This window comes from Brienomyrus brachyistius, chromosome 10 (genome assembly GCF_023856365.1).
Source record: "Brienomyrus brachyistius isolate T26 chromosome 10, BBRACH_0.4, whole genome shotgun sequence".
NCBI lineage: Eukaryota > Metazoa > Chordata > Actinopteri > Osteoglossiformes > Mormyridae > Brienomyrus > Brienomyrus brachyistius.
The window spans coordinates 696160-722257 of NC_064542.1; the positions used below are offsets into that span (position 1 = coordinate 696160).

The window sequence follows — 26098 nt, forward strand, 5'->3', positions numbered from 1 at the left end:
ACAGTCTTATTAGTCTTGAGTTAATGCAGTCAGTTGCAGCATCTCAGTTCACCTGCATCTGGTAGTGTTAGCTTTGGGTAATTTCGTTATTGATCCACACACACACACACACACACACACACACACACACACACACACACACACACACACACACACAGAAGTTGGTGTGCCCAGGGACGGATTACGGACCGGGCCAGCGGGGCCGCTGCCCAGGGGCCCTTGGGGTGCATGGGGCCCGTGGGGCCCCTAGCCCAAAACAATTTGCAACGCTTATCAACAATGTATTTTCGTTTGTCTATTTTAGAGGGCCTACATTCTTTGATCCTCTGCCTACAAGGGCCCCTGACCCTATAGGGAGTGTGTTTGGCTGCCAAGGGCCCTTGAATTGTGGTGGTGGTGCTGGTGGTGGTGGGGGGAGGGGGGGGGGGCCTCGCGAACGTTTTGCCCAGGGGCCCACACAACCCATAATCCATCCCTGGGTGTGCCTATCTAAAAGGGGACCGTCCATTCATTTATACGGGAAAAAGCCTAATCCCAATTACGACACCCTTAACCCCTACCCATCCCTAACCTTAACCATTAAGTAACCAACCCAAATACAAAACTCTTGGCATTTTTACTTTTTTGATTGCATTCACAGATTTTTATAAAACTGAGGTTATCCAAATGGGGACAATTTGGTCCTCAAGTGTCTATGCAACCAGACACACACACACACACACACACACACATAAATCAGATTTACAAACAAGACCACGTTTTTAAAAATGATATCCATATACTATGAGAATATCATGCAATTAAGAGTATATGGTATGAGATAAGGTGTATAAATTAAAGATATCCAGTTATGAAATAATACTCAGTTATTAATTAAGTGAAATTGGTATTTCTTTTAAATTTTCTGTAGTGCTGGTTACAGTCTTTGTGTTGGGCAAAGTAAATTCATTTTAAACCGTAATTCTCATTTTAAATATTTTTGAAATAGTCACTTTAGAAGTGCTTAAGAAGGTGACCGGATTTACGTGGAAATGCATCTCCAGGTGGGAGGGAGGCTCCAATTAAGCCGAGCATATGCCTGCTTTCCAGAAATCCCACGGTGCCATCTGCAGACAGTCCCTCGTGACCCCCCCCCCCCCCCCCCCCAGCCTCAACAACAGCTTGAGAAACGGAGAATATCACATTTCACTGGGAGTCATCATATTTTGAAATAGATGTGGACTGAAATAATAAACAGCACTCCCAGAATTCCTTTGTGAACCGTGCAATTTATATTAAAACTGAACTGCTTTTTTCATGAATCATGTCACTAAAATAAAATGGGGATCAGGTATTATAAAAGTGCAACAGAAATAAATAGAAGACCATGATTTCAGTGCGATACAAGTATAGTATGTCATTACTCTGTCACATAATCTAGTAACCAGTATGCTTTCACTTGGGCAATTTATCTCGTGATTTCTCCACCCCGAATAAACCACCATAAACTGACCTCTACCAGCTACTTCTCTGAAATGTTGATTGCCCTGTTGCCGTTTCCTTCTTTTTTATTTGACCCTCACAATAACGGTTCCTGCTGGCAATAGTTTCCCTTTGTCTGTCACAAGCGTGTCCCCGCACGCACGCGGAGCCCCAGCGACAATTTCAGCTCGCGCCGGTCACATGACCCAGCCTCCACTGACAGATGTCTCTCGGCGTTTTCCACATGTCTGCTGCTGTGTTTGTAAAATATCCTGATCATGTGCTTTGCTGAGCAAGTGTATTGTCTTTTCACTAGTGGGTGTGGGTCTCGCTTTCTCTCTCTCTCCTCCCTCTCGCTCTCTCTCCTCTCTCTGTAGCTTAGTCTGTTTCATTTTTTTTCCAGCGTGATCAATGGCTTGACTTCCTCCTTTGGCACTACCAGTGCTGGGGAGCGCAGAAATTTGACTGGGGCTACTCGGTTTTTACACGGCACCGAAATTACCAGCGGTACAGGTCAGGCACCGGATTGCCTCAGCCCGGCGCTCAGTCGATAAGATGAGTGCAGAGGATGTGGTCTTCACGGGCTGGCTCATCAAATCCCCTCCCGAGAAGAAATTAAAGAGATATGTGAGTACCGAAATGAGGAGGGATGCGTGGGGAGGGGATATCCGTGATGGGTCCTTGAGATGCTTTTTGATCGGCTGCTGTTGTACTAGTTACTGCACCAAATGTGTGCAGACCGCCGGGTCATCAACAGTACATCACTGCCATCATGCTTGTAGTAAGAAGAGTCACTTTCTCTTTTAAATGATTGTGCAGCCCTGGGCATTCATGCGTAGTGTTTTTTATTTTGGGTACAACGTGGTCTCAGGCAGTCTAAATATCTTCCACTTAAATACTGTAGCAACTGTGATACAGGCACACACACACACACACACATATACGTTGACACACACACACACACACACACATATATATATATATATATATATATATATATATATATATATATATATATATATATATATATATATATATATGTACACACACACACACACACATATATATATATATATATGTACACACACACACACACACACACACACATACTCACACACACATACAGATGCCTAGAAAAGTCAGAGGTTTCCATTTCCACGTTGCGATTGTCATTTTGAGTGAACTTGGCGTTTATATTCTGTGTGCATTTTCAGTTTATTTATTATTCTGTCCTGTATTTGGTTGGCAATTTAAGACAATTTATGTTTTGGTTATATTTGCAGCAATGTCAATTTCAAGTCCATCGAGCTCCTTAGTTGCCATTTATCAACATTCTTATTTTTTGTAAATAAAGTGTGCCTAAACTCTAGAAAGAGAATATAATCACTTGCTGGGAAGATTAAACTGAAAGACATCCCAGAAAAATGAAACGCGTTTAATTCTTAAACTGAGGTGCACATTTCTTTGGTGCTGTGTTTGAGGGTGGCATCGCGCTCTTTGCACTGGTGCATCGGGCTTAACTGTCTCTCTCTGTTTCTGTGAGATTTGGGTGCGAATTGCAAAACATAGGAAGCTATATCAAAGGCCAGGCTGCTCAAAATGTTCAGACGAAGTGATGGCCGTTATTTTTTTCCTCTTCTTCTTTAGATAGTGCAGTTAGAGGAAAACCACTCCAGTAGCAGGGGCTGGGGGTGGGGGGTCGGTTGGGCTAGGTGGCGGGGGCTGGAGTGTCGGGTGAGGGGGGGGGGGGCACTTGTTCAGTATTGTGTACTTGAAGTTGCATAGGAAATTCCACTTGGAATTATTTTTGGTGGAGCATATGGGGAGGTGGGGGCAGGGGTAGGGGTGGGGGTCAAGTTTCTTTGTGGCTAGAAGAAGGATGTCCCAGACAACAGGAAGCTTTGGGCTTTTCTGTGTTGGCACTTGTTAGGAGGTTCACCAGGATGGGTGGAGCGCGGTGGTACAATAACACTCCCCCATATAGGAATTACTGGGCCAGATCCTAAGAATGCAATAGGTACTCACAGGACCAAGTCCTCCCCCCCAGCAAAAGTGATAACCTGGGTGCCAGAACTGTAAGTCTGCCCCGGAAGACTTAATAAGACAGAAACAAGCTTGAGATTCCAGCTTTGCAGTATATAATGGGTAAAACTCTCTGCATATCGACAGGAATGTAGCAGCAGGAACGCTGAAAAGGCCAGAGGGACATGAATGATATCCCGATCCCTCACACTTCACCAAGCCCAGTTACTGTCTCAATGCAGCTTTCTTTGTTACCATAGAAAGCCGACGTCCGACCGCCTGGAGTGGCGTACCAACTCTGTGCCCATGCTGGCAAAGCTGCCCTCACCGCCACGCATTTCAGCATCGTAGCTGGTGACCATTTACTTATTCCTGCATCTTCAGATTGTATTGCTGTCGGGACCATACTGCATGTTCTTAAATGTCAGTCAGTCAGCCAGTCAATATATTCCCTCAGTGTATCTTTTTCACTTAGTTGGTACATTAACATGCACACAGTAAGCAAATGTGTACAGTTACAGAAGAGCCTGTCAGCTGTGTGGACGGTTTGGGTGTCAGAGGGTACAGAGGCCCCTATTGATGCTTGAAGCCTCGTTTGGCAAAGACAGAGTTTTGCAGACAATAGCAGTGTTTACGTAAGGACCTGGTTCACACCTTAAGTAGGCCTGTTTCAAATATCACTGACATCCTTTATTATAAATCAAATTAAACTATTTCTGTTGTACAATATTGTAAAATACTGATCAAGTGATCTACTTTAAACATACACAGTATAGCATATCATGTACCATGTGATAATTCCTTGAGTATTTATATGAAGCGTCTCTTGTAAATAGCATATATTCTATGATACACTAAAATATTGTATAATTGCTAAACCATAACCGCTAGGTTCTGATGACGGTCCTTCTTTTAGAAATGGACTGTAGTCTGCTTTATGTTTCCTTTGCAAAGGTGACTCGGTTTTAGGTCTTGCCGGATGTAGCATTATAATGATGTACATTGTGCCTACACATATATTTCTGATACTAATATAATTCTCAATATATTATTTGCACAACATTCAGTCTTCTTTTATTTTTAATTGTATAATCTATTTTTCATTTGTGAAGCAATGGAACATATTTAGCACATTTTGGCGTTTGAGTAATACCTTCGCATATTTTTAGGGCTGCATTTTTCCAAGCCTGAATACAGCATCCCTCCATTCATACCTCCATCCATCCATCCACAAACATTGTGTGATTATTACTCATTAATAAGGAGATGTATACATTAAAGAGTAAAAAGGAAATGTATCTTCTGTTGTTTCTATAGAAAACCACGGTTTAGGGGAAAAACCCAGAAGTAGCGCTGAAATCTAAGCCCCAGCCACATCAAACCAATACTGTTGCATCAAAACTGGCATTTATTACTCTCATGAAAAGACTAAGGTAGCGAAAAAAATATCTGAATTAAAGCACTACATGGTTTTTTTTTGGTTAGATCAATCAACACAAAAATTTAATGTTCATGAAATGTCCTAGAACTTTTTTAACTGTTTTTAAGAGAGTCTTAATTCCCCCCTAATATCATCATACTGAAGATAGCAAGTAAGCTCCTAATATGAAAAAAAATCTGCCAAGGTCATGAAGTTTAAAATAAGCCATGCAAAAAAACAAAACAAAAAAAATGTGAAAATGTGTGGGTTCAAGGACATTTCTGTCACTTGCTGAATTGGTTTTGTTTTGAGTCTGGTGGCCATACCCTCGTCACCCGTACTGTGGTTCATAAGAAGAGGTTGTGGGATTCACACCCGTGTTTGATTCCTCTCACATGCACACGCATGTGTCTGGCCTTGAACGTAAAACGAAAGCTTTAAGCAAGTAAAATAGAACCATGAAAAAATGACATTGTGCTTGTGAAAACTCTGACTAGTTTACGGACATCACCGAAAGACCTAGAGTGGGTTAGGGTTAGTGTACAGACATGTAAATCATTCAGTTATTCCATTCTACTACTACAGTACGACTTTTGTTACTACAGCAGCCGTTTGTGTTTATTGTGCATTTTTGTTTCACTTTTAGTTTGCCACTATCTTACGAAAACGTCAAGTTTCTCGGGGGACTGATTTTCAATTCCAGCTGCAAACTCTGTCATCGTACAGAAAGCTAATATTAAGCCTAAAACACCCACAGGTATTAATAACCTGCTTCTGCTTCTGTTCATTTTGGTCAGACGAAGTAACGTCGCCAAGAAAACCTGAAAAGGTTAGCTGATGCGTAAATTATAAATAAATACTAAGTAGCATGTTATGGCTTGTGTTGAGAGTCGCTTCCAGACAGACACAGGAAAAGTGCGGAAATCAGACAGTGTTTATGTCGGTTTGGTTGAAACAGTCAACACCTGTCTTGAAAAAAGGAAGTTTGAAATTGCCCCTTCCAAGCAGGACCTGAATTGACAGAATTGCCAGAGCCGTTTCAAAGGTGTTTATCTCACTTTTGAGCCTGTGTTCATTTACTGTGCTCTGTCTCTAACACATTCTCTTTGAGATACTCATTGCAAAAAGGCCTTATAGGTCCTTGCTTGGCTGTCTGTAGGAGTTTTTGTTCTGCCTTTTCTTAATTCAGTTCCACTTAAGCTATGAATGTGCAGCTACAGTGCGGGAGACTGGATACAAGATATAAACAGAAACAAGTAAAATACAGTAAATGTAGAACAATGAAGTGAGTTATGTAATCATTTAATTGTGGGGGAAACATTTCGGAAATTATACAATAATTATAAAAATTAAAATTAAATTATTATTATATAACGTATAATGTGCTATATATATATATATATATAGCACATCTTAAGGCCCGCTGTGTTGTGTGTTATTACAGATCTGAATCATGTTTGGGAGTAGTGCATTTTTTTCTCTTTTGCTTTAGCATTTCCAGAAATGACAAATGATCTTTTGTTCCAGCCAAAACATCAGTTATGAAGAAAAAGCTTCCTCTTTTCGGCCCTTATGGGAAATGTTGACTAGTTCCCCAGCAAAAAAAGACAGGCCACCAAAGATTTTAACAGCATCCTCTCTGAGAGACATGCCGGTTTCCTTGACATTACCAGCATTCAGAATGAATACAAATAATCACCTAGCAACACGCCACATATTTTTCAGTGTCTGCGTATGTCGAATCCATATAAGGATGTATTGTAATGGTATACCAGTGATATTGTGGTACAGTATGACGCTTGCAGGAGTATAATATACAACAGAGAATATTCCACTAAATTTACAAGAAAATGTGTCTTGTATTTCCTTGCAGTACCTCTAGACAGGGACGGATTACGGACCGGGCCAGCGGGGCCGCTGCCCAGGGGCCCTTGGGGTGCAGGGGGCCCGTGGGGCCCCTAGCCCAAAACAATTTGCAACGCTTATCAACAATGTATTTTCGTTTGCCTATTTTAGAGGGCCTACATTCTTTGATCCTCTGCCTACAAGGGTCCCTGACCCTATAGGGAGGCTGCCAAGGGCCCTTGGTTGTGGTGGTGGTGCTGGTGTTGGTGGTGGTGGTGGTGGGGGGGGGGGGGGGGGGGACCTCGCGAACGTTTTGCCCAGGGGCCCACACAACTCATAATCCGTCCCTGCCTCTAGAAAGAGGTTAACATAGGTGTAATTCCACATGTCTCATGAGAAAAGCACACATGAAGAATAATTTTTATTGTTGTTTGAATTATTCTGTAAACCATTTTCCCACAGGCCTGGAGGAGGCGCTGGTTCGTCCTACGTAGAGGTCGCATGAGCGGCAATCCAGACGTGCTAGAGTATTACCGCAGCAAGAGCTCCAAGAAGCCCATACGCGCCATCGACCTGCGTGAGTGCAAGGTGCAGATGGAGTCCGACGTTCAACTAGTGAAGCGCGAGTTCCGGAACCAGCCCCTCTTCGTGGTGAAGACCCTGGCCCGCGTCTACTACCTGGTGGCCAAGACGGAGGAGGAGATGAACTGCTGGGTGTCCCACATCAGTCAGATATGCCACTTCAGTCCGTTGAATGATGAAAGAGGTGGGAGGAGCCTTGTGACATCGTTTACATAATTTATGCATTTAGGAGAGAACTTCTGAGAATTGGGTCCATTCTGGCTGGGAGGGGCCCATTGGAAGCCCTAGGGCAAAATGATAAAACATTAATTAGCTGAGCATCCAGCTTAAAAGGGCTGTGGTACTTAATCAATTTTACTCCATGTGCTCTTATACATTTGCTCCATAAAGCGAATGACTTCTATGCCTCAAGGCATTAAGAGCACTTGACAATTTAAGGTTTAATATTATTTTACAGCACCCTATTGTGAGTCATAAAAGGTTCTTAAGGTTTTAAGACGAGGATGCTGCAGGAGGGGTGCCACTGTGGGCTGAATCTTACACCGCTAGGGGTGAAGGTTCGAATCCCACTGCTGCTCTGTCATGTTTCGTGTTCTTTAGGGCTTCCTGCACAGTCCAAAGACGTGCCGTTAGGCTGTTTGGCATCCCGCTGAGAGCGTGTGTTTGCGTGCCATGCAATGGACTGGCATCCCATCTAGGATGTACTCCAGCCTTGTGCCATGTTCTGCTTGACATACAATGCTGATCTTTCTAACAAAAGATGGAAGGATTGAGAATGGAACTCGTGTAATGTTGTATTATGGAAGGAACGCACAGTGGTCCAGAGAAATATATTAAATGGTAATTCTGCAATGTTCCACATGATGAGTGAAGACAATAGCTGTATCCAGTTTCTATACATTTTTACCCAGCGTCCTTTACAGTGTGTTTAAATTCTGTTGCTTTATGTTCCCAATAAATTAGCCCCATGTACTTAACAACTGCAGCATAAAAGCAGCAATCATCTTACCAACTGGCTTTCGACTGCAAAAAAAAGCAAAATCCTTTTTATGTATCACTGATGTATGTATAGCTTCCATATATATATATATATATATCCATCCATTTTCCAAACCGCTTATCCTATTGGGTCGCGGGGGGTCCGGAGCCTATCCCGGAATCAATGGGCACGAGGCAGGGAACAACCCAGGATGGGGGGCCAGCCCATCGCAGGGCACACTCACACACCATTCACTCACACACGCACACCTACGGGCAATTCAGCAACTCCAATTAGCCTCAGCATGTTTTTGGACTGTGGGGGGAAACCGGAGTACCCGGAGGAAACCCCACGACGACACGGGGAGAACATGCAAACTCCGCACACATGTGACCCAGGCGGAGACTCGAACCCGGGTCCCAGAGGTGTGAGGCGACAGTGCTAACCACTGCACCACCATGCCGCCATATATATATATATATATATATATATATATATATATATATATATATATATATATATATATATATATATATATATATATATATATATATATATATATATATATATATATATATATATATATATATATATATATATATATATTTTTTTTTTTCAAACAGCTTATCAGCTGTTTTTAAGACCTTCAACACCTGACAGCAGTACAGTAGGTTTTCTAAAGGCCAGCTTGCTGTAGCAGTGTGCCAGGGAGACCTGTCAAGGTGGGGGAATATAGAAAGTTCTCCAGCAAATAACCAGCAAATATTCAAATTACACAGCCCCCTCCCCCACCCAGCCACCAGCAAGGATGTCTGGATAGAAGGATGGATAAATATTCACATATATATTCAAAGACAGGCGTGTGAGTTGAAACACAAATACGTAAGGCCTTCACTAACTGGCAGGCTGTAAGGCCACATAATTTTAAACCAAACTTTAAGCAATTTTAAAAAGGTGCATCTAAAGCAAATTATCCAAAGCAAATTAAGTTAAGTTGTTGTATTAACAGCTAAGAACAATTTAAGTTTCTTTGTGTAAACATCCCTGCTTAACAATCTTATGTATGCAGCTAAAGCACCTAAAGTTACCTGCAGCATATCTGCCCTCTAGTTACTTTGCAGTATTATTTTAGGATCAGAATCTGTGGGTAGCAGTGTAACAACATAGTATCTCCATCAATGAGAACTTACAACAGCAAGCTTCAGATCGCAAGTCTCTGTTCTTAGCCGCCCTCAGACGCAGAAAGTAACGGTTTAGCATGGCTAGAGACCTCAGTCAATTGGCGATGAAGACTTTCCTGTCAGAAAGATACATGTGGTATAAAATGGCGGAGCTGCCAAAGCACTTGTCGATTGAGTAACCACAGCCAAACAGGAGAAACCGCTCCACCGATGCTTGACATTTCGCATAATTACTGCAAAATCACACTTTTACTTATCGCTGCAGATAGTCATGGAGCACGCAAATGCTGCAACGATATGTCTTATCTTTGACGCATGGAGCACTGCGTACGCTTGCATTACGACATGAATTTTGAAAAGTACTGGTGGCAAATATTTACTTAATGTAAGAATGAGTGATTTCATCAGGCTGTGTATAAATGAGGCTTTTGAATGGAGAGCAGGTGCTGAATGGCCTGCAGGTTATGAGAAGACAGGCCCCCCCTTGAAAATGTACCCAGTTTGCTGCATGTGTGGAGAGAGTCTGCCCATTCTCCTCTGACCTCTCTAATTAAGAAGATGTATTTTGGTCGCAGAGCTGCCCATGGCTAGTTTCTGTTCATTACACCATAAACTAGAAACCGTATTGCAGTCTTTGTGATCCTGGAACTACCATTTCTGGCACCAGCAATCTCACCACATTCAAAATAGCATCGTTGCCACTTTAATGCTTAGTCAGACAGCAAGTTTTGGCTGTGTCCGCATGCAGTAAGTATTCAGTTGCTAATGAACTGGCCCTGGTACAGTTTTGTACCCCAAGGTACAAGCAACATTAATGTACCCTCAATGGTACAATTCTGTACATTTATCTATAACTAAGGTACAGTTGGCAAACCCTTGACGGTACAGCCCCAGTAACAAATAATTTTACACTCAACGGTAACATTAGTACTTCTCTTTCTGTCTGCCGTATGTTCAGATTGTAGTGTTTAGCAGACCCAAGCAACATAGTGGTAAGAACATGAGGAAGCAAGGCAGTTCCAAAGAAGGACATTCTTTGATTGTGCCTTTTTAATAGGACCGCACACAAATAACCACTTCCTACCACAAAGACGGTGGTCAGACGATAGACTGTATGGCAGGCACAGGGTAACTATTTACAGAGGGCAAGAAAACACGCAAGTAACTAGCACAGATCAGGGCAGACTCAGGTAAACACACTTACATGCACCGGAGACACAGCACAAGTATTTACAACATGAAATACACCCAGAGGCTATTTACACCTCTCTCAAACATGCTGGGAAATACTAATGAATGCCATCTCACCACTGCAACAATATTAACACATTTTTGTTTAAATAGTCTAACATAACTGTACAGTGAATTTATTAACATTATGGCTTGATATCGTTTATTTCAGTAATTTAGTATTAATAGTACTAATGCCTCCCTGGTATTTACAAACAATAATTTTGTTTTTGTCAGATGCATTACAGTTTCATGTAAACTTCATTGCACTGTCATAGATGCTTAGACTGGAATTCTGATCTTCTTTGTAGTCTAGTCATCGCCTCTTTCGCAGTCACTCTTCCTGCAGCACTCAGATAAAAAGCACTCATCCCACCAGCTGCAGTGAAACCCGAACCCATTAAAAATCTCCTGCACTACTGATAGGAGGACAGTAAGTGCACGTGCACGGGACAGGCGAGCGCACGTGAGAGGACCTCCCAATGGACGAGGCTCGAGCGTGTGTGAGAGAACCTCCCTGTGGACAAGAGTTGAGTGCGTGTGAGAGGGCCTCCCTGTGGACGAGGGGTGAACGTGCATGAGAGGACCTCCCTGTGGATGAGGGGTGAACGCGTGTGAGAGAACCTCCCTGTGGACGAGGGTCGAGCGTGTAAGAGGACCTCCCTGTGGACGAAGGTCGAGCGCGTGTGAGAGGACCTCCCTGTGGACGAGGGGTGAACTTGCGTGAGAGGACCTCCCTGTGGACGAGGGTCGAGTGCGTGTGAGAGGACCTCCCTATGGACGAGGGGTGAATGCGCGTGAGTGGACCTCCCTGTGGATGAGGGTCGAGCGTGTGTGAGAGGGCCTCCCTGTGGATGAAGGTCGAGCGTGTGTGAGAGGACCTCCCTGTGGACGAAGGTCGAGCGTGTGGGAGAGAACCTCCCTGTGGACAAGAGTTGAGTGCGTGTGAGAGGACCTCCCTGTGGACGAGGGGTGAACGCATGTGAGAGGACCTCCCTGTGGACGAAGGTCGAGCGCGTGTGAGAGGACCTCCCTGTGGACGAAGGTCGAGCGCGTGTGAGAGGACCTCCCTGTGGACGAAGGTCGAGCGCGTGTGAGAGGACCTCCCTGTGGACGAGGGGTGAACGCGTGTGAGAGGACCTCCCTGTGGACGAGGGTCGAGTGCGTGTGAGAGGACCTCCCTGTGGACGAAGGTCGAGCGCGTGTGAGAGGACCTCCCTGTGGACGAGGGTCGAGCGCGTGTGAGAGGACCTCCCTGTGGACGAAGGTCGAGCACGTGTGAGAGGACCTCCCTGTGGACGAAGGTCGAGCGCGTGTGAGAGGACCTCCCTGTGGACGAGGGTCGAGCGCATGTGAGAGGACCTCCCTGTGGACGAAGGTCGAGCGCGTGTGAGAGGACCTCCCTGTGGACGTGGGGTGAACGCGTGTGAGAGGACCTCCCTGTGGACGAAGGTCGAGCGCGTGTGAGAGGACCTCCCTGTGGACGAGGGTCGAGCGCGTGTGAGAGGACCTCCCTGTGGACGAGGGTCGAGCGCATGTGAGAGGACCTCCCTGTGGACGAAGGTCGAGCGCGTGTGAGAGGACCTCCCTGTGGACGAGGGTCGAGCGCGTGTGAGAGGACCTCCCTGTGGATGAAGGTCGAGCGCGTGTGAGAGGACCTCCCTGTGGACGTGGGGTGAATGCGCGTGAGAGGACCTCCCTGTGGACGAGGGTCGAGCGCGTGTGAGAGGACCTCCCTGTGGACGAAGGTCGAGCGCGTGTGAGAGGACCTCCCTGTGGACGAAGGTCGAGCGCGTGTGAGAGGACCTCCCTGTGGACGTGGGGTGAATGCGCGTGAGAGGACCTCCCTGTGGACGAAGGTCGAGCGCGTGTGAGAGGACCTCCCTGAGAACGAGGGTCGAGCGCGTGTGAGAGGACCTCCCTGTGGACGAGGGTCGAGCGCGTGTGAGAGGACCTCCCCGTGGACGTGGGGTGAATGCGCGTGAGAGGGCCTCCCTGAGAACGAGGGTCGAGCGCGAGTGAGAGTGCCTCCCTGTAGACGCCCCCTGGCTGAGCCGAGCACGCTCTCTGTAATCTAACCATCCCGCATTAAAGCCATGAAACATTAATGAGCGGGTCCGCTGTGATTTAGTTTCAGTGCATAGCCCTGGCTTCAAGCGGGATCTGTCCGTGTCGAGAACGAAAGCTGACAGTATTAATACACGTAAGAAACCAGCTTTTACCTTTTCTCCAGAATTTCTTAATATTGTGCACTGATAGGTGATGTTATTCATTGCATGTTTGGGCATATATTATGTATGTAGTAATTTTATGAAAATGGGCATGTATGCTACAATTATGATGCTTGATTTGCCATTGGTACAAGGCCATTGGGAGTCTTCCGTTTTTGCATATCTCATCGTACTTCTCTGTGACTCACACAGGTGAGAATGAACCTTGGAGTCAGAAAGAGTCACCTGTTTTTTGACACTCCTGTCGGTGTCTTTGGGGTACGGGGCCTTTCTCAAAGGCCCGGCAGGGAGAAAATCACTCTGCTGGTCATGAGCACAAAACCTAATCCACACCATCCCATGTTATACTTGCTTTATGAAGAAGGTTTCATTCTTATAATTTCTTTTATATGATATGATTCATTCTTGGGGTAGGTTGGTATCTGTAGATGCGTGGGTTACGCTCCAAACCGTTCTGTGACCCTAACAGCACACGCAGCTAGAAGATGGATGTGTTACACTGATATGAAAATAAGCAAGTACATTATTATGCAATTCGTCCCACTTGTTTTTACAGAAGAAAAAAACACTTAACATGTGAGCTTAATATTCATTGAACTGCAAGCATAATCTAAATAATGCAGCACTATGTTCGAGGTGAGAATAGATGCGTTTTTCAGATTTTTATTGAGGGTCGATTCCAGTTATGTGAACTACTTTTCCAGCACTTTTGCAACATTTTGTGTCATGTGACACAAAGTCATATGACCGATGCTATTTTCGGTCAAGATCAGAGAAAGGCAGAGTCTTCTGAGAGAGAAGAAAAACCACAGATATCAATCGTAATAACTGAAGCAGGAAGTAGGTCTAATTCTTGAAATGTACATTTTCAATACTAGTGTACAAGTGTTTAAAATGGCATTTAGGAGACCCCAGGCAAGCACACTTGGAACCTGTTGGGTTACCTTCGTTTCTCAACATAACCAGCCCTGTGAAACCACCTGAGAGTTTTTCTTGAGTGGGAGGCAGAGTTGACATCACCGGAAACGAAATCAGCAAAGTATTAAATCACATCATGCTTCAGTTTTCCACTCACCAAGGGAATAGGGCCACACACTGCGGACAGCAGATCTGTCCTTACCTTGTTAACTCTGCGATCTCGCTGTCTGTGTCGGTATTTTGTCACCCCCTGCAGTTTTGGATGTAGAAATAAAGAAAGATAATGTGGAAAACAGTGATCTCTGTAAATGTTTCGTGTTGAAATTATAGTAAGTGCTTTTAAATATAGTGAGTTAAACATACTTACAGTTTTGTTCTGGAATTTGCAGAGCAAATGGCCAGGTTTTTAAATAGCTGCTCTTACCCTGCTTGAAATAAGCTCCGCCAACTTACTAACAGTACAGATGTGTATGTATCTATCCCTGCATCCCCAATCCTGGAGGTGTGAAGTAACGCTGCTGCCCACTGAGCCGCCATGACACCCTGTAGGATGTTATGTGTGGGCAGTATGATTCATTTTGCAATCTTCTGGCTGGACCTCACTCTATATTTTGTTTTTTGTTTTTTTTTTTTGAAGCTGATAAAGGTTGAGCACGTCAACATATATCAAACAGTTCCCGTAAATAGCCTGTTTACCGAGCCTACATTTGAGCAAACATTCAAATAGTGTTTACGCAGAGAGTGGGGGCATAATCTCATTAGCTGTGATATCCAGACCTTTTTATAAAAGCCAAATACTCTTTCAGATATACCCCAAAACAAGCACCTGCTTGCTTTAGTGACTCAGACATGCACCCTCTGCTGGATGGTATAAGGAACTTCATTCAAGAACGTCAACATCATATGTTCACTACAAATGCTTTTCAACTTATTGGTCATACTTTGCTAATAACGTGTTACAAGACCTAATTAAATTAATGAGAGGTAATACAACTGATTAACCTTTGAACTCGCTCTTTTTTTGTTCTTGAGAAATGTTGGCTAGTCATCAAAATGTTATTCACGGCCATTTTCTGTGTCTCTTCCTTTGTCTTCCGCAGAGTCTGCACACATCTTCTCTCACGCCCCGGCGTCCCCTCAGCCGTCACCCACCGATTCCGCCCGTGTATCCCGCGCCACCAGCCATGACCTCACCGGCGACACCAGCGCCACAGAGGACAGTCGCAGCGAATCCGAGTCCAGCTTGCCGCCAGATTACCTCGTCCTGTCGCAGTGTGAGACCGGCAGGGTTAAAGTTAACAGGCAAGTCGCCATGCTCCCGCGCTCTGGGGGTAGTCATATTCAGCGACCGGCCCCATCCCCACCCCTACCTGGTTAAAATTTTTGTTACCCCTCCCAATTTATTATAATTTTTTTTTATCAATCAGACTGTTTTCACTGCAGCTAGGTTGGCTATGTATGCCAAAGACAAGTTAAAGCAGATCATTTTCCAAGGATGGGGGGGTTAAGCTTACCTTAAATGCCACTGGGCAGGTTATAAACGCCGCAGAATAGCAAAGCATCTCTTAAATCACATTTTTATATGTCGAGTTTTGGAGAAATAATCACTATTGTGTTCTTCCATGGCAATGCAATCGTAAGGAATCCAAAACTTGTAGTCGTTAACTTGGACAATTCATCAAATATCATCAAAATGCATCAGGGGCCAGAGCCGTACCAAAATCATAATCCAGAAGTTGAGTTAATTGCGGAGTTCACCCCAAAGCTAAAAAGAGATATATTTTAGAGGGGCTTTAGTGTTATCTATCCTTCTAGGTTGCTCTGTTGGGTTGAGATGTTGGATGGAGATATCAGCAATAGAAATGTTAGTCTTCTCTCGAGTATAATAGGACTGAATGGGATTATTTCTGTGGTAATTGAAGCACCAAAAGTACCTTAGAAAAATTCAACAGCAACGTCTGTTACCAAAAATTATGACCTGGTTACTCAAAATAATCCACAGTCTTTGTAGGGAGCGATTTAATGCAGGAACTATTTTCTTCTACTGAACTCCACACACCAGTCATATCACTGCGCAGAGGGTATGAGCACGAGCACCCTGGTGATGTCATCTGCACAACATGGCCCCTTTAAGAAATCAGACACTATGGTGGCACATGTAGGCAGTACAAGCAAAGAAGAAATCTCAAGGACCCTTGTGTTCACTATGGAGACAAACTCACAGTACCTCACAGGGAACTGCTGAGTGGAATTGTGCTTAAATGATAACACGAGAAGCACATTACAGGTGCACAATAAATAGCGTGCAGAATCGGGGAAAGGTGCTCACTGGGTCGTGAACGTTAGTTTTCCTTTATTTAAACATTTTTTAAAAATCGTCTAAATTGCAGGCTCAGGCAAATTATTTGCTGTGTTTACTCCTAACTCCCTGTACAGTGATGCATGACTCTGATGTTTTTTTTTCCATTAATTAATTTATTTTATTTTTTAGTTTTAACAGCTGTTCAAACTCTGAGAGATCCCTGGAGCAGAACTCATCCGACAACGCCTGCGAGGACGTCTTCTTCTCGCCCCTCAGCGCCAGTCAGATCCTCTCCCCCTTCAGCTCTGGAAGACCCCTGGAGCTAACCCTTAGCACCTCCTGCTGCTCCACCCCTCTGTGCAGGACGCTCGATCATCAAGCCTCTGCCACCTCCTCACCGGCTTCAGATGTTTTTCAGTTCGACAAGCCGCCGTCTTCCCTGTCCCTAGGGGGAGCAATGGACGTTCACACGCCTCCCCCCCGACCTCCGAAGCCCAGCCGCTTCTCGGAGCGCTGTGGGGACGAGGCAGTCCACTACGTGGCGCTCCAGAGCACTGATGGGCTGTTCTCTGTGCGTCCTGCTCCCATTCCGCGGAGAATTTCCCTGCCAGGCCTTGATCACATTCGGAGAGGTATAACATACATAGCGAACGACAGAATCTGTGTTCCGGCCCGCTTACAAGTCTCAGAGCTCTATATAAACTCGTTTAAACAAACACTATTCATTTCAAACTAACCAGCTTAGAAAAGATCCACATTTTCTTTTCAATCAGGAGTCTTCCTCTGCTGTGTGCGAAGGCATGCTTGATGTCATGGCTTTCTTTTGTAGAATTTGATACGAAGTCTGAAAGACGCTGGAACAAACGACTCAGTCTTAATTTGGTAAGATATAATTCTTTTTGTTTGTTTTTCTTTGAAAAAGAGGGGTGTTAAATGAAAAAAAAAATCTTTATAATTAAAATAATGCCAATTCCTTTAACGGTATTTAATTAAAAAAGGCTTGTGTTGGTGTCATATAATCGAAAAAACCAGCAAGCATGTTTACTCTCTTTTCAGCCTCATCTGACAGCAATGTCCAACTCGAATTCGACAGACTGTTGTGACGACTCTTATGTCCCTATGAATTCTGGGACTTCCCCACCTGCCACTGTTTCAGAGAACTCTCCCGATGGATATATCCCCATGAGCCCATTGTCAATTAAATACCTCCTGTCCAATAATAAAGCAGAGAACCTCCAGGCCACGCCCAACTTTCAAGCGCTGCCCAATGACCTGGAGCCTCCTCCGGTGAACCGTGATTTGAAGCCTCGCAGAAGAGGTGAGGATGACAAAGCTTTGGATGCACAAAGCAGAAAAACGCCAATGAGTGTCTGAATATTTATTAATGCACACGTAAAACACTTCTGATGTTTTTGCCCACACAATTAGTAATGTCACATATGAGTGGATTTTGCTTTATGAAATTTGAATGTCACAGGAAAGGAACTTTCCTACTGTATTTATGCCAAATTATTACTTGCCAGTTTTCGGTATTCTTATCTAAACACTTCATCATTATTCTAAATAATCTATCTGGCAAAAAATAAGAGGAATTTATAAGGGAGCTTCCTCTACCTTCAGATCACTTATTTTGCACAGGGACATGGAATGGTATGGAGATTATCCAGGCAGCACAGGGCACAAGGCTGGGTTGCACCCTGGATGGGATGTCGGTCTGCTGTAGGGTACAAGCTCACGCACACAATGTGATATTTATACCTCAGAATGTTTGGACAGTATGAAAACTTAAATATTTGGGTACCTTCAACCCTCCTCATGCAGCAGATCACCATAACTGCTACAACAACAAAGAGCTATTCTTCCTCTACTCTTTCATCATTGACTGCTGATCTGTGAAAGTCGGTGCTGCCATCTACTGGAAATACCTGGTCATTTATCTTGCAAATGTGTAATCGACATGCACAGCGGGGCACAACTGCCGTGAGACAAAAATAATAATAAATCTGGGCTACATGCACAATGACCGCAGCCATCCGCAGCCCACCCTCCGATGAAAACATTTACGTCACTTCCCCTGATGCGTAACCGAAAGCAGACGCAGAAAAGTGGAACGTAAACTGGTCTTTAGAGGCACCATGTAGCCAGTGTGCATGTCTTTGGACTGTAGGAGACCCAAGTGACATGGGGAGAACATGCAAACTCCACAGACTGTGGAGGCGAGACTTGAACCCTCAACCCTGGAGGGGTTAGGCCACTGTGCCACAAATGAGGGACCTTCCGAAAGCGAAAATATGAAAAACAAAACGGTCCATGAACATGCCAGACAATCATGTATTTGTATTATACATAGTAATCGTTAGAATGGTGTTTGTGTGTGTTTGTGGGGAGTTGCAAAGATCACTTTTAAGGACCAAAATGTCCCCAAAGTGTGATAAAATCTGAAAATTACTTACTTTTGGGGACATTTTTCAGGTTGCCGTTTGAATAACCTCAGTTTTATTAAAAAAAAAAAATCTAAGATTGCAGTCAAAAAAGAAAAAATGCTGAAACTCTTGTATTTTGTTTGATTACTTTTGGTTAGGGTTAGGGCTGGGTGGGGGTTATGCATGTTGTGATTGAGATGAGGGTTTATCCCATTGAAATGGTCCCCATTTAGATAGGTATGCCAACATGTGTGTTCTTTTGTGTGTTTCTGTCCTGCAATGGGCTGGTGGTTCCCTACCTTGCACCTGTAGCTTGTGGGATAGACTTTGGTCTCCAAAACCCTGCATACTGTAGGACCAGCAGGCATAGAATATGGATGGACTTATGGATAATAATTGTTTGGGGTTTGATTGGGTTTCCAGCGAGACCTCCACCCCTTGACCTGCGGGGCCTGTCCACCATCCGAGAATGTCCGTTCCACCTGCCCCTGGTGAGGACGCTGACGGAACCAGGGTGAGTGAAACACCTACCAGCCAAACTCCTCGCCTTGCTGGCTCTACGAAACACAAAAGTGGTAATTGAGGTTATTTCCAGGTGGAGGAGTGCCAAAGGCAGTGTCCGTCAAAGCGGGCCCCACTGGGGGGGGGGGGGGGGGGGCAGGTGTTTTCTCAGCTCAGCATGTTGTCTGGCATCTCCACACACGTCAAGCTAGCCCGGATTGTGGCTCCACGCTTGATAGAATCTGACACTTGGCTATAATCAAGTGTCACAAGCCATGATCATCAACATGCTTGCCGTGATAGCAAGTCACGCTAGCCAGTGCAGAACGCATCAAGCCAATGCTCAAGACCCAAAACGAGGCAAACATCTTAGTGCCTAGCGGGACATCCCCTAGCTAGTGTCTGCTTCAAGATCTTTCTATATTTCTATGTGACTTAATTTCCTGCCTCTTTACCTCAGCTACCCTCCTTTTAATTATTATATGTATCAAATGTCGCTGTCCTTGAAGACTATAACTGAATTTCTTCAAATCTGTGTGCAGACCCAGTCAACAAATGAAGACGTTCACCCTCTATAAAAAATAAATGTCGAATATGGGGACTCCACTCAGCTTTTGCTGTGTGATATTCCTGCCGTTTAATCGCCTGTGTGCTCTTTTATACCCAGACCATCAACAAACTGGTTCTCACTGGAAAGACGATGCAATACAGGAGGGAACCCAGCAAACGGAGAGGGCAACTGTCTTCCAGCGGTAATGGAATTTAATTGCTTCTAAAATTAACCACTGAGCTGAAGAGTCGCTTTGATATTGCCATTCCATATTATAACTTTATAGCTACATTATAGCTGTGCTGTAAGCATTATAGGCATCACATGACGCAAAACGTGACGCCTAATCAAGCTGATGTATAGCTATCTGCTTCATAATCCGCTAGCATTTTTATTCTTTAGGGGTAGGCCCTTCACAGCAATCTGGTGTTCGTTTTATTATTTAAAGCCGATAAAGGAAAATCTCTTCACAACCCAATGAATACATTAGTGGAAACATGGAACAGCCAATCTGCTCATATGTTTCCTTGTCAATATGCCAGACCTGAGCTGTCAGGAAAGCAGATGGCTATTTTGCATAGATGTGTAAATGTGACTTCATGCCCGGTGAGCAGGCTTACGCCATTTTGCCTAAAATGTAAATTTGTTTATATATATATATATATATATATATATATATATATATATATATATATATATATATATATATTTTTTTTTTTTTTTTTTCTTTAAATTAGGGCAGCCCGGTGGCCGCATGCCTCCAGGCTTAATGGCTTGAGCTCGATCTCGGCCCTGTGTCTGCGTGAAGTTTGGGTCTTCGCCTTGTGTTTACGTGGGTTTTCTCATGCATTCGAAGGACATGCGGTTTTTCTAGCCGGCTTCTCTAAATTGGCCATTGTACAGTATGTGTCCTGTGGTGGACTGACTGCCTGTTCTATGTGGGATAGGCTGCAGGTCTACCTGTGACTCTGACTGGGATCGGTGGTTGGAAGGTTGGATTATTATTATTCAGATCAACAAAATGCTTTTTGCATTCATATGGCATGTTCTTTTCAGGTTATATTATTATAAAGTTTTATCTATATTTAATTGCTTTTAAAAGGAACAGATCTGTGCTGGTCTTCCCCTGAGATAGCAGCTTATCCTGGCAGTACTGTGACAAGGCTGCATTTAGCTACGCAGTGAGGCCTTTACCTGAAGGGCACGTGGACCCTGCAGGCACCACAGCTCACCAAGTGGTTCCGCTGAGCCCCTCTCTGTCACTGCAGGAGCCCCGGCAGCTGCTGTTCCCTGCTAGCGGAAGCCCCACCCCCCATATGCCCAGGACGTCAAACCTTGACTACCTTTCCCTGGACTTCAACTCCGCGTCGCCCTCGCCCGTGCAGAAGGTCAGCTCATGTAGTCCTGAGAGTTTTCTCGCCGTTGTCTACACACTCCGCACAGAACATACTTTTCACACTCTTATTTCAGTGGCACGACATGTTACGGAAAGCAAAAATAAACCACCAAAATAGCGTAAAATATCTCGAATGAAGCAGTGAGTCGTATTCACATGTTCATCGAAAAAACAATAATGGCTAAACACCTGTGTACATAATTAACAACAAGAATACATTTTTATAAGATATATTTAGAATGTGTTGTGTCTCTTAATTTTGTTATAAAATGGTGAATAAATTGTGTTGTTTCTCATCCCTATCTTCCTAATTACATTGGAGGAATCCATTTTTCATGCCCTTCTGTGCCGTATCTAGGCAACCGCAGTGGCACTTATGCAATACCTCCTACGTCTATAACACAAGGCCCTCTCAGAGAGGCCTCTCAGATGTAGTCGTCAGGGGCACCACAAAGGGTGACTCGCACCCGACTACTGCATAGGCACGAGAAGATTTAAAAGGTGTGTCGGCTAGCAAGTGTATCTCCAGGAAAAACAGTCTTACACGTTGACTCCGGAATAGCAATCAAGGCGTCCCTCTGATGCATCTGATAATTGACAGAAATCCCTGCTGATATTATTGAAACAACCTGGATAAACCGGTGGTGTAAAGTGGGAATTTTACAGTTTAGTTTTGAAATCTAAATGAAACTTCCATTTAATATAGTACTTTCATTTATTTACATTCACATTTGTTTTGCAGACGCTACATGCCACGTACCTTGCTTTTTTTTATAAGCAGGTACATTTCACAAAGGAAATAGAGTGTAATTTGGTTGGAGATGCATTAGAAATAGGTACTGAACAAAGGACACCTGTGTTTACAGTTCAGCAGGCAGTCTGCACTCGCTCTGCCACAGAAAAATGACTTAGCAGAAATGCTATTACTAAAGCTTTTGCACCACACCTGGAAATTTTGGTTCCTTTCTTCCTCTCTTTCCTTATAATCACTTAATGGTTTGAATGTCAGGAATTGTGATGATATACGTGTGTGTTTCTTTAAACAATTGTGTGGTTTTTTTTCCCAGAAGGCCTTGCTGGCAGACGAGCAAAGAGTGGATTATGTGCAGGTGGACAAGAAGAAGACTCAGGCCTTGCAGAACACTAAGATGGACTGGAAAGACTTCCGACAATCCAAAGAATAGCAAAGCATCCTGGGAAAGCGTTAACGGCAAAGCAGAACGTGTCATGGTGTGGGGCGGCATGAGCCAGTGGAACCAAAAAAACAATCGAGCTGTCAAGGGTGGATAAATATCCTTTTATTGGGTGCCATTTACTGATGAATGTCCCTACACTGCCTCAAGTATTTTTTAAATGAAATAAGGACTTTTCTTGGTTTTAATACAGGGATTTGTTTTCTATTGAATTTCGTTCGCCAGTTTTCAGTTGTACATATGTCACAAGACCAAACAAACTGAATGTCATGCCACTTTTCATGTTTTTGTTCTCTAAAATAATGAATCTTAGATCGCAGTACTATGATTTCCTAGTATGATCATTGTGTAACAGTTACTATGCATTTTTTCCAGCTAAAGATTTAACATCTGCTAGCTTCTAAATAATGCTACGACAGCAGTGTGTGCATATATAATGATATTTTTCCATTTTGCTGTTGCAGTAATTCTTAAAATCATGAATGCCCACATTATGAGTTATAATTTGTCACTTTTAAGATAGCCTGGCATCCAGGGTATACTTTATCTTATGATCTGTGTTCTGGCTCACCGTTTCCCTAAAAAAATAATTATAAAGCGAAAGAAATATGATACGTGTTCAAAACCAGCATTACCTCCATCACAGGGCCAGTATAAAGTTTCACAGCCAAGGACTTGATCCTCTTTCTCTTTTAGCTTAATACAATCAGTTCCAGAAAGTATGCTTTTGTTCCTAAACATCGATTAAACAAGTCAATTAGGATTAAATTACCCCCACAGAATTGAGAGGAGAATGAAATGTCTTCATTGAAAATTGCTGTATCTCTTAAAATAGGCATTTAATATGCAAAGCTGTCAGTGGCTGTAAATGTTTAGGGCGAAGCGAGCATCTCATTTTCCTCACATTGGACTGTCCTAAAGCGTGCATCTTGGAAAATATAGTGGCAGTTTATTTACTCGCTCAGTGCATGATTAACCAAGGACGTCCTAATGGGATTTGGGGTGAGGAAGAACTGAAATGCAACAATACAGATAACAGCTTTCAATGAGGCTGGCAAGATGTAGGCTTTAATTAAGTGTGGCTACCCATGAAACAGTACGATGACAACTGAGCTGCAAAGAGTAATAATAATAATTAAAGAAAACTATTAAAACGCATAAAATATTTGGGGAAAAAAACACATTCACAACATACAGTATTTTTCCATGTTTAATTGCAGTCCACATGCTTGCAGTCTAATTGCTAAATCTGATCATAATGTCTTTCAGGTCTTTCAAAAACGTCGAGAGTAACTCTGCTCATTCTGTGTCTGATGCAGTTACTTTCATACTACAGATTAAGAGTGATGGCGTTACTCTTTCTATACTGTAGCTCCCTATTACTTTACAGAATATTTGTACTTCTTATGGTTTTTTTTTTTCCAGTAACCATTCAAGTAGAATTGAACCCATTTTTATTGTTTTATCGACAATGGGACTTTAACAAAGAGAAATTTGTTATATAAGAGCAAATGCTCTTACTTTATGTATAATTAATATGCTGCTGCTGGAGAGAATTTCTTTTTTCTTAACTGTGATAAACCCAGAAACCAGGTACTGTGTGTTCCACTATTGCTAGACCATTAGCACATACATTTACAGAACAATCCCACATTATATGTATATAATATCAATTGCCTTCTTTTGACAGGAAAACATTATCTGATGGTGCATCAGTTTTTCACTTCTTTGGGCTGTTACCATGCGTGTTGAAATAATCAGCTAGGAATAAGTAAATAATTTATTCTCCTCAGAAGGAAAAACACAACAGGAAACTCGTGCTGCCAAAGAATTGTCTCTTTTTAGTTTTTTCCATTGTGCACCTGTTTTGTTCCTACCTATGGTACAGCTGGCCGGTTTTTATCTTTGCTCTCTTTTCAGGCTACAGTTGGGCTGTATTTCAATAGGTAACCATACGTGTCTTAAAGAAAGAAGCTTAACATTTTCTAAAGTATCTGAAAGAACAAATTATGGTAAAGCCTAAATGGCAATGTATGATTACTGTGAATTACTGTGAATTCATCTTATCTATAGGGCTACAATAAAGCACAACTGGAAAAACTCACATTTCAATTGAATGTGGTGTTTACTGTTGAGTAAGCTGGATGTACTAGTTAGATAAAAAAACAGACATGCCGGTACTAATCACTTTGTAAGTTTACTCAGGGTAATTTGCTGGCATTATTATTACCTGGTATTAATATAAAATCCTTAGCATTTTTTTGTTAGAGATTCTTTGCTTTTGCGTAATTAATACATTTTATTTAATATTATTATTATCATTCATGGAAAGAATTACAATAAAATTATTCTATTGATGGCTGGGTTATAGTGAAAAACATGCTACATAACAATGAGACTGATGACCGGTGAAGTTACAGACTCCGTTCTTCATCTTGCTTTTACATTATCCGGTATGGACTATACACTAGCTGTCTGTCAGGCAGAGTCACGAACAGCTCCACTGTCAAACCTGGCCCTGCTTCTCTCCTTTGATCTCCCTGTGTTCTTCAGGCGTATGAATTTTGAGTGCAGCTAAGCTTGCAAACCGCGCTCTCAGGTGCACTGACTTGGTAATAACTTGAGCAAGTAGCTTTGCTGATGTATCAAAAATAGAACAATCCAGGGCAGAGTCCAGCCGGAAGACTATCATGATTTTAATCGTAGGTTTCATTTCAGTACTCACTGAATTGTTAAAAAAAAACAACAGCAATCACCATGCATTAAAATCTATAAAAATTGAAAGACTGTAAATCTGTAAAAGAAAAACTTTACTCTTAATAGTTCAAATTAATTCTCTACATATATGTGAAATTTCCCACATTATTAAAAGCTTCTTTTGCGAAACTATTTTACATAATATAATTTAATGTAACATAAGACTATGCACCATGTTATTCACAGCACTGAGTAACTGAGATCCATTCATCTTCCAAATGTCTATTCTGCTCAGGTTTAAAGGCAGGATCCTGGAGCTCGTTCAAAGTCCATTTACAGATGCTAATAAGCCTTACCTACATCCATCCATCCACCCATACAACCAATCAACTTTCCTTCCTTCCATCCATCCATCCATCCATCCATCAATCCAACCAGAGTTCCATCCATCTATCCATGCAACCAACCATCCATCCATCCAACCAACCAACCTTCCATCCATCTATCCATCCATCCATCCATCCATCCAATCTTCCATCCATCCATCCAATCTTCCATCCATCCATTACGTATAATTCATGGTCTTCTTCTTACATTAGAATAAAGCCTCCTAAGCCTGGAGCCATCTTTGGCCTGTTATTCCAATCTGCTGCTGCCAATGACTGGAATTTCTTACAAAAATCTTTACAACTGGATAAATTTATATCTGTCACTACCAAGAGACATGTTTTTAATACTTGTAAATGCTATAATTCTGATTATTTTGTTGTGGTTCTTTGTGTGTGTGTGTGTGTGTGTGTGTGTGTGTGTGAGCGGGTACACCTTACCTTTTGGAGACACAATGTCCCCATAACGTGATAAATATCAGTTTTTTTTTCCCTTATGGGGACCGGTTTCTCTATTTTGTATTTTGTAAAAATCGGTAACTGCTATGAAATAACTAAAAATGCTAAAACTCGTGTGCTTTGCTTGGTTACTTATGGTTATGGTTAGGGCTGGGTGGGGGTTAAGGTTGTCATAGTTAGCATTAGCATTTTTCCCATACAAGTGAATTAGTGGTACCCATAAAGATAGGTATGCCCGACGTGTGTGTGTGTGTGTGTGTGTGTGTGTGTGTTTGCTTTACAAGTGCTTTCTGGCACTTGCCAGGCGTAAAAAAAAACAAAA

General features: G+C 43.0%; 2 protein-coding genes and 1 long non-coding RNA gene across 4 annotated transcripts; 1 reads left to right on the forward strand and 2 right to left on the reverse strand.

The window, feature by feature from the left end:
* Positions 1–1582: 1582 nt before the first annotated feature.
* On the forward strand, positions 1583–24338 carry LOC125750032 (GRB2-associated-binding protein 3-like). 2 transcript variants are annotated; one of them, XM_049027274.1, is made up of 10 exons: positions 1583–2088; positions 7211–7514; positions 14970–15171; positions 16361–16803; positions 17001–17053; positions 17228–17489; positions 19018–19108; positions 19763–19847; positions 20914–21033; positions 22112–24338. In XM_049027274.1, the coding sequence occupies exons 1-10, from the start codon at positions 2017–2019 to the stop codon at positions 22223–22225; spliced, it is 1746 nt and encodes a 581-aa protein (XP_048883231.1). In that variant the 5' UTR covers positions 1583–2016; the 3' UTR covers positions 22226–24338. The 2 variants fall into 2 exon arrangements, with proteins under 2 accessions (XP_048883231.1, XP_048883230.1); XM_049027273.1 differs by having other exon boundaries at positions 1586–2088; positions 22109–24338.
* On the reverse strand, positions 7497–14962 carry LOC125750037 (uncharacterized). Its single transcript, XR_007400274.1, has 3 exons — positions 14072–14962; positions 9500–9606; positions 7497–7614 (listed from the first exon to the last, which is right to left on the reverse strand). It is a non-coding gene; the product is annotated as an uncharacterized LOC125750037 (long non-coding RNA).
* Positions 9765–12916, reverse strand: LOC125750033 (uncharacterized). The gene is made up of 3 exons (XM_049027276.1): positions 12675–12916; positions 11713–12526; positions 9765–11416 (listed from the first exon to the last, which is right to left on the reverse strand). The coding sequence occupies exons 1-3, from the start codon at positions 12800–12802 to the stop codon at positions 11033–11035; spliced, it is 1326 nt and encodes a 441-aa protein (XP_048883233.1). The 5' UTR covers positions 12803–12916; the 3' UTR covers positions 9765–11032.
* Positions 24339–26098: the final 1760 nt, after the last annotated feature.

Bases quoted from the DNA above. Each gene is read 5' to 3' on its own strand.
- LOC125750032 (XM_049027273.1), top strand. From the start codon at position 2,017: ATGAGTGCAGAGGATGTGGTCTTCACGGGCTGGCTCATCAAATCCCCT. The intron at 2,089-7,210 runs GTGAGTACCGAA...ATTTTCCCACAG, and splicing joins AGAAGAAATTAAAGAGATAT to GCCTGGAGGAGGCGCTGGTT. The intron at 16,804-17,000 runs GTATAACATACA...TTTCTTTTGTAG, and splicing joins CCTTGATCACATTCGGAGAG to AATTTGATACGAAGTCTGAA.
- LOC125750033 (XM_049027276.1), bottom strand. From the start codon at position 12,802: ATGGTTAGATTACAGAGAGCGTGCTCGGCTCAGCCAGGGGGCGTCTAC. The intron at 12,527-12,674 runs GTCCTCTCACAC...GTCCACAGGGAG, and splicing joins CACCCCACGTCCACGGGGAG to GTCCTCTCACACGCGCTCGA. The intron at 11,417-11,712 runs GTCCTCTCACAT...GTCCACAGGGAG, and splicing joins CGACCTTCGTCCACAGGGAG to GTCCTCTCACACGCGCTCGA.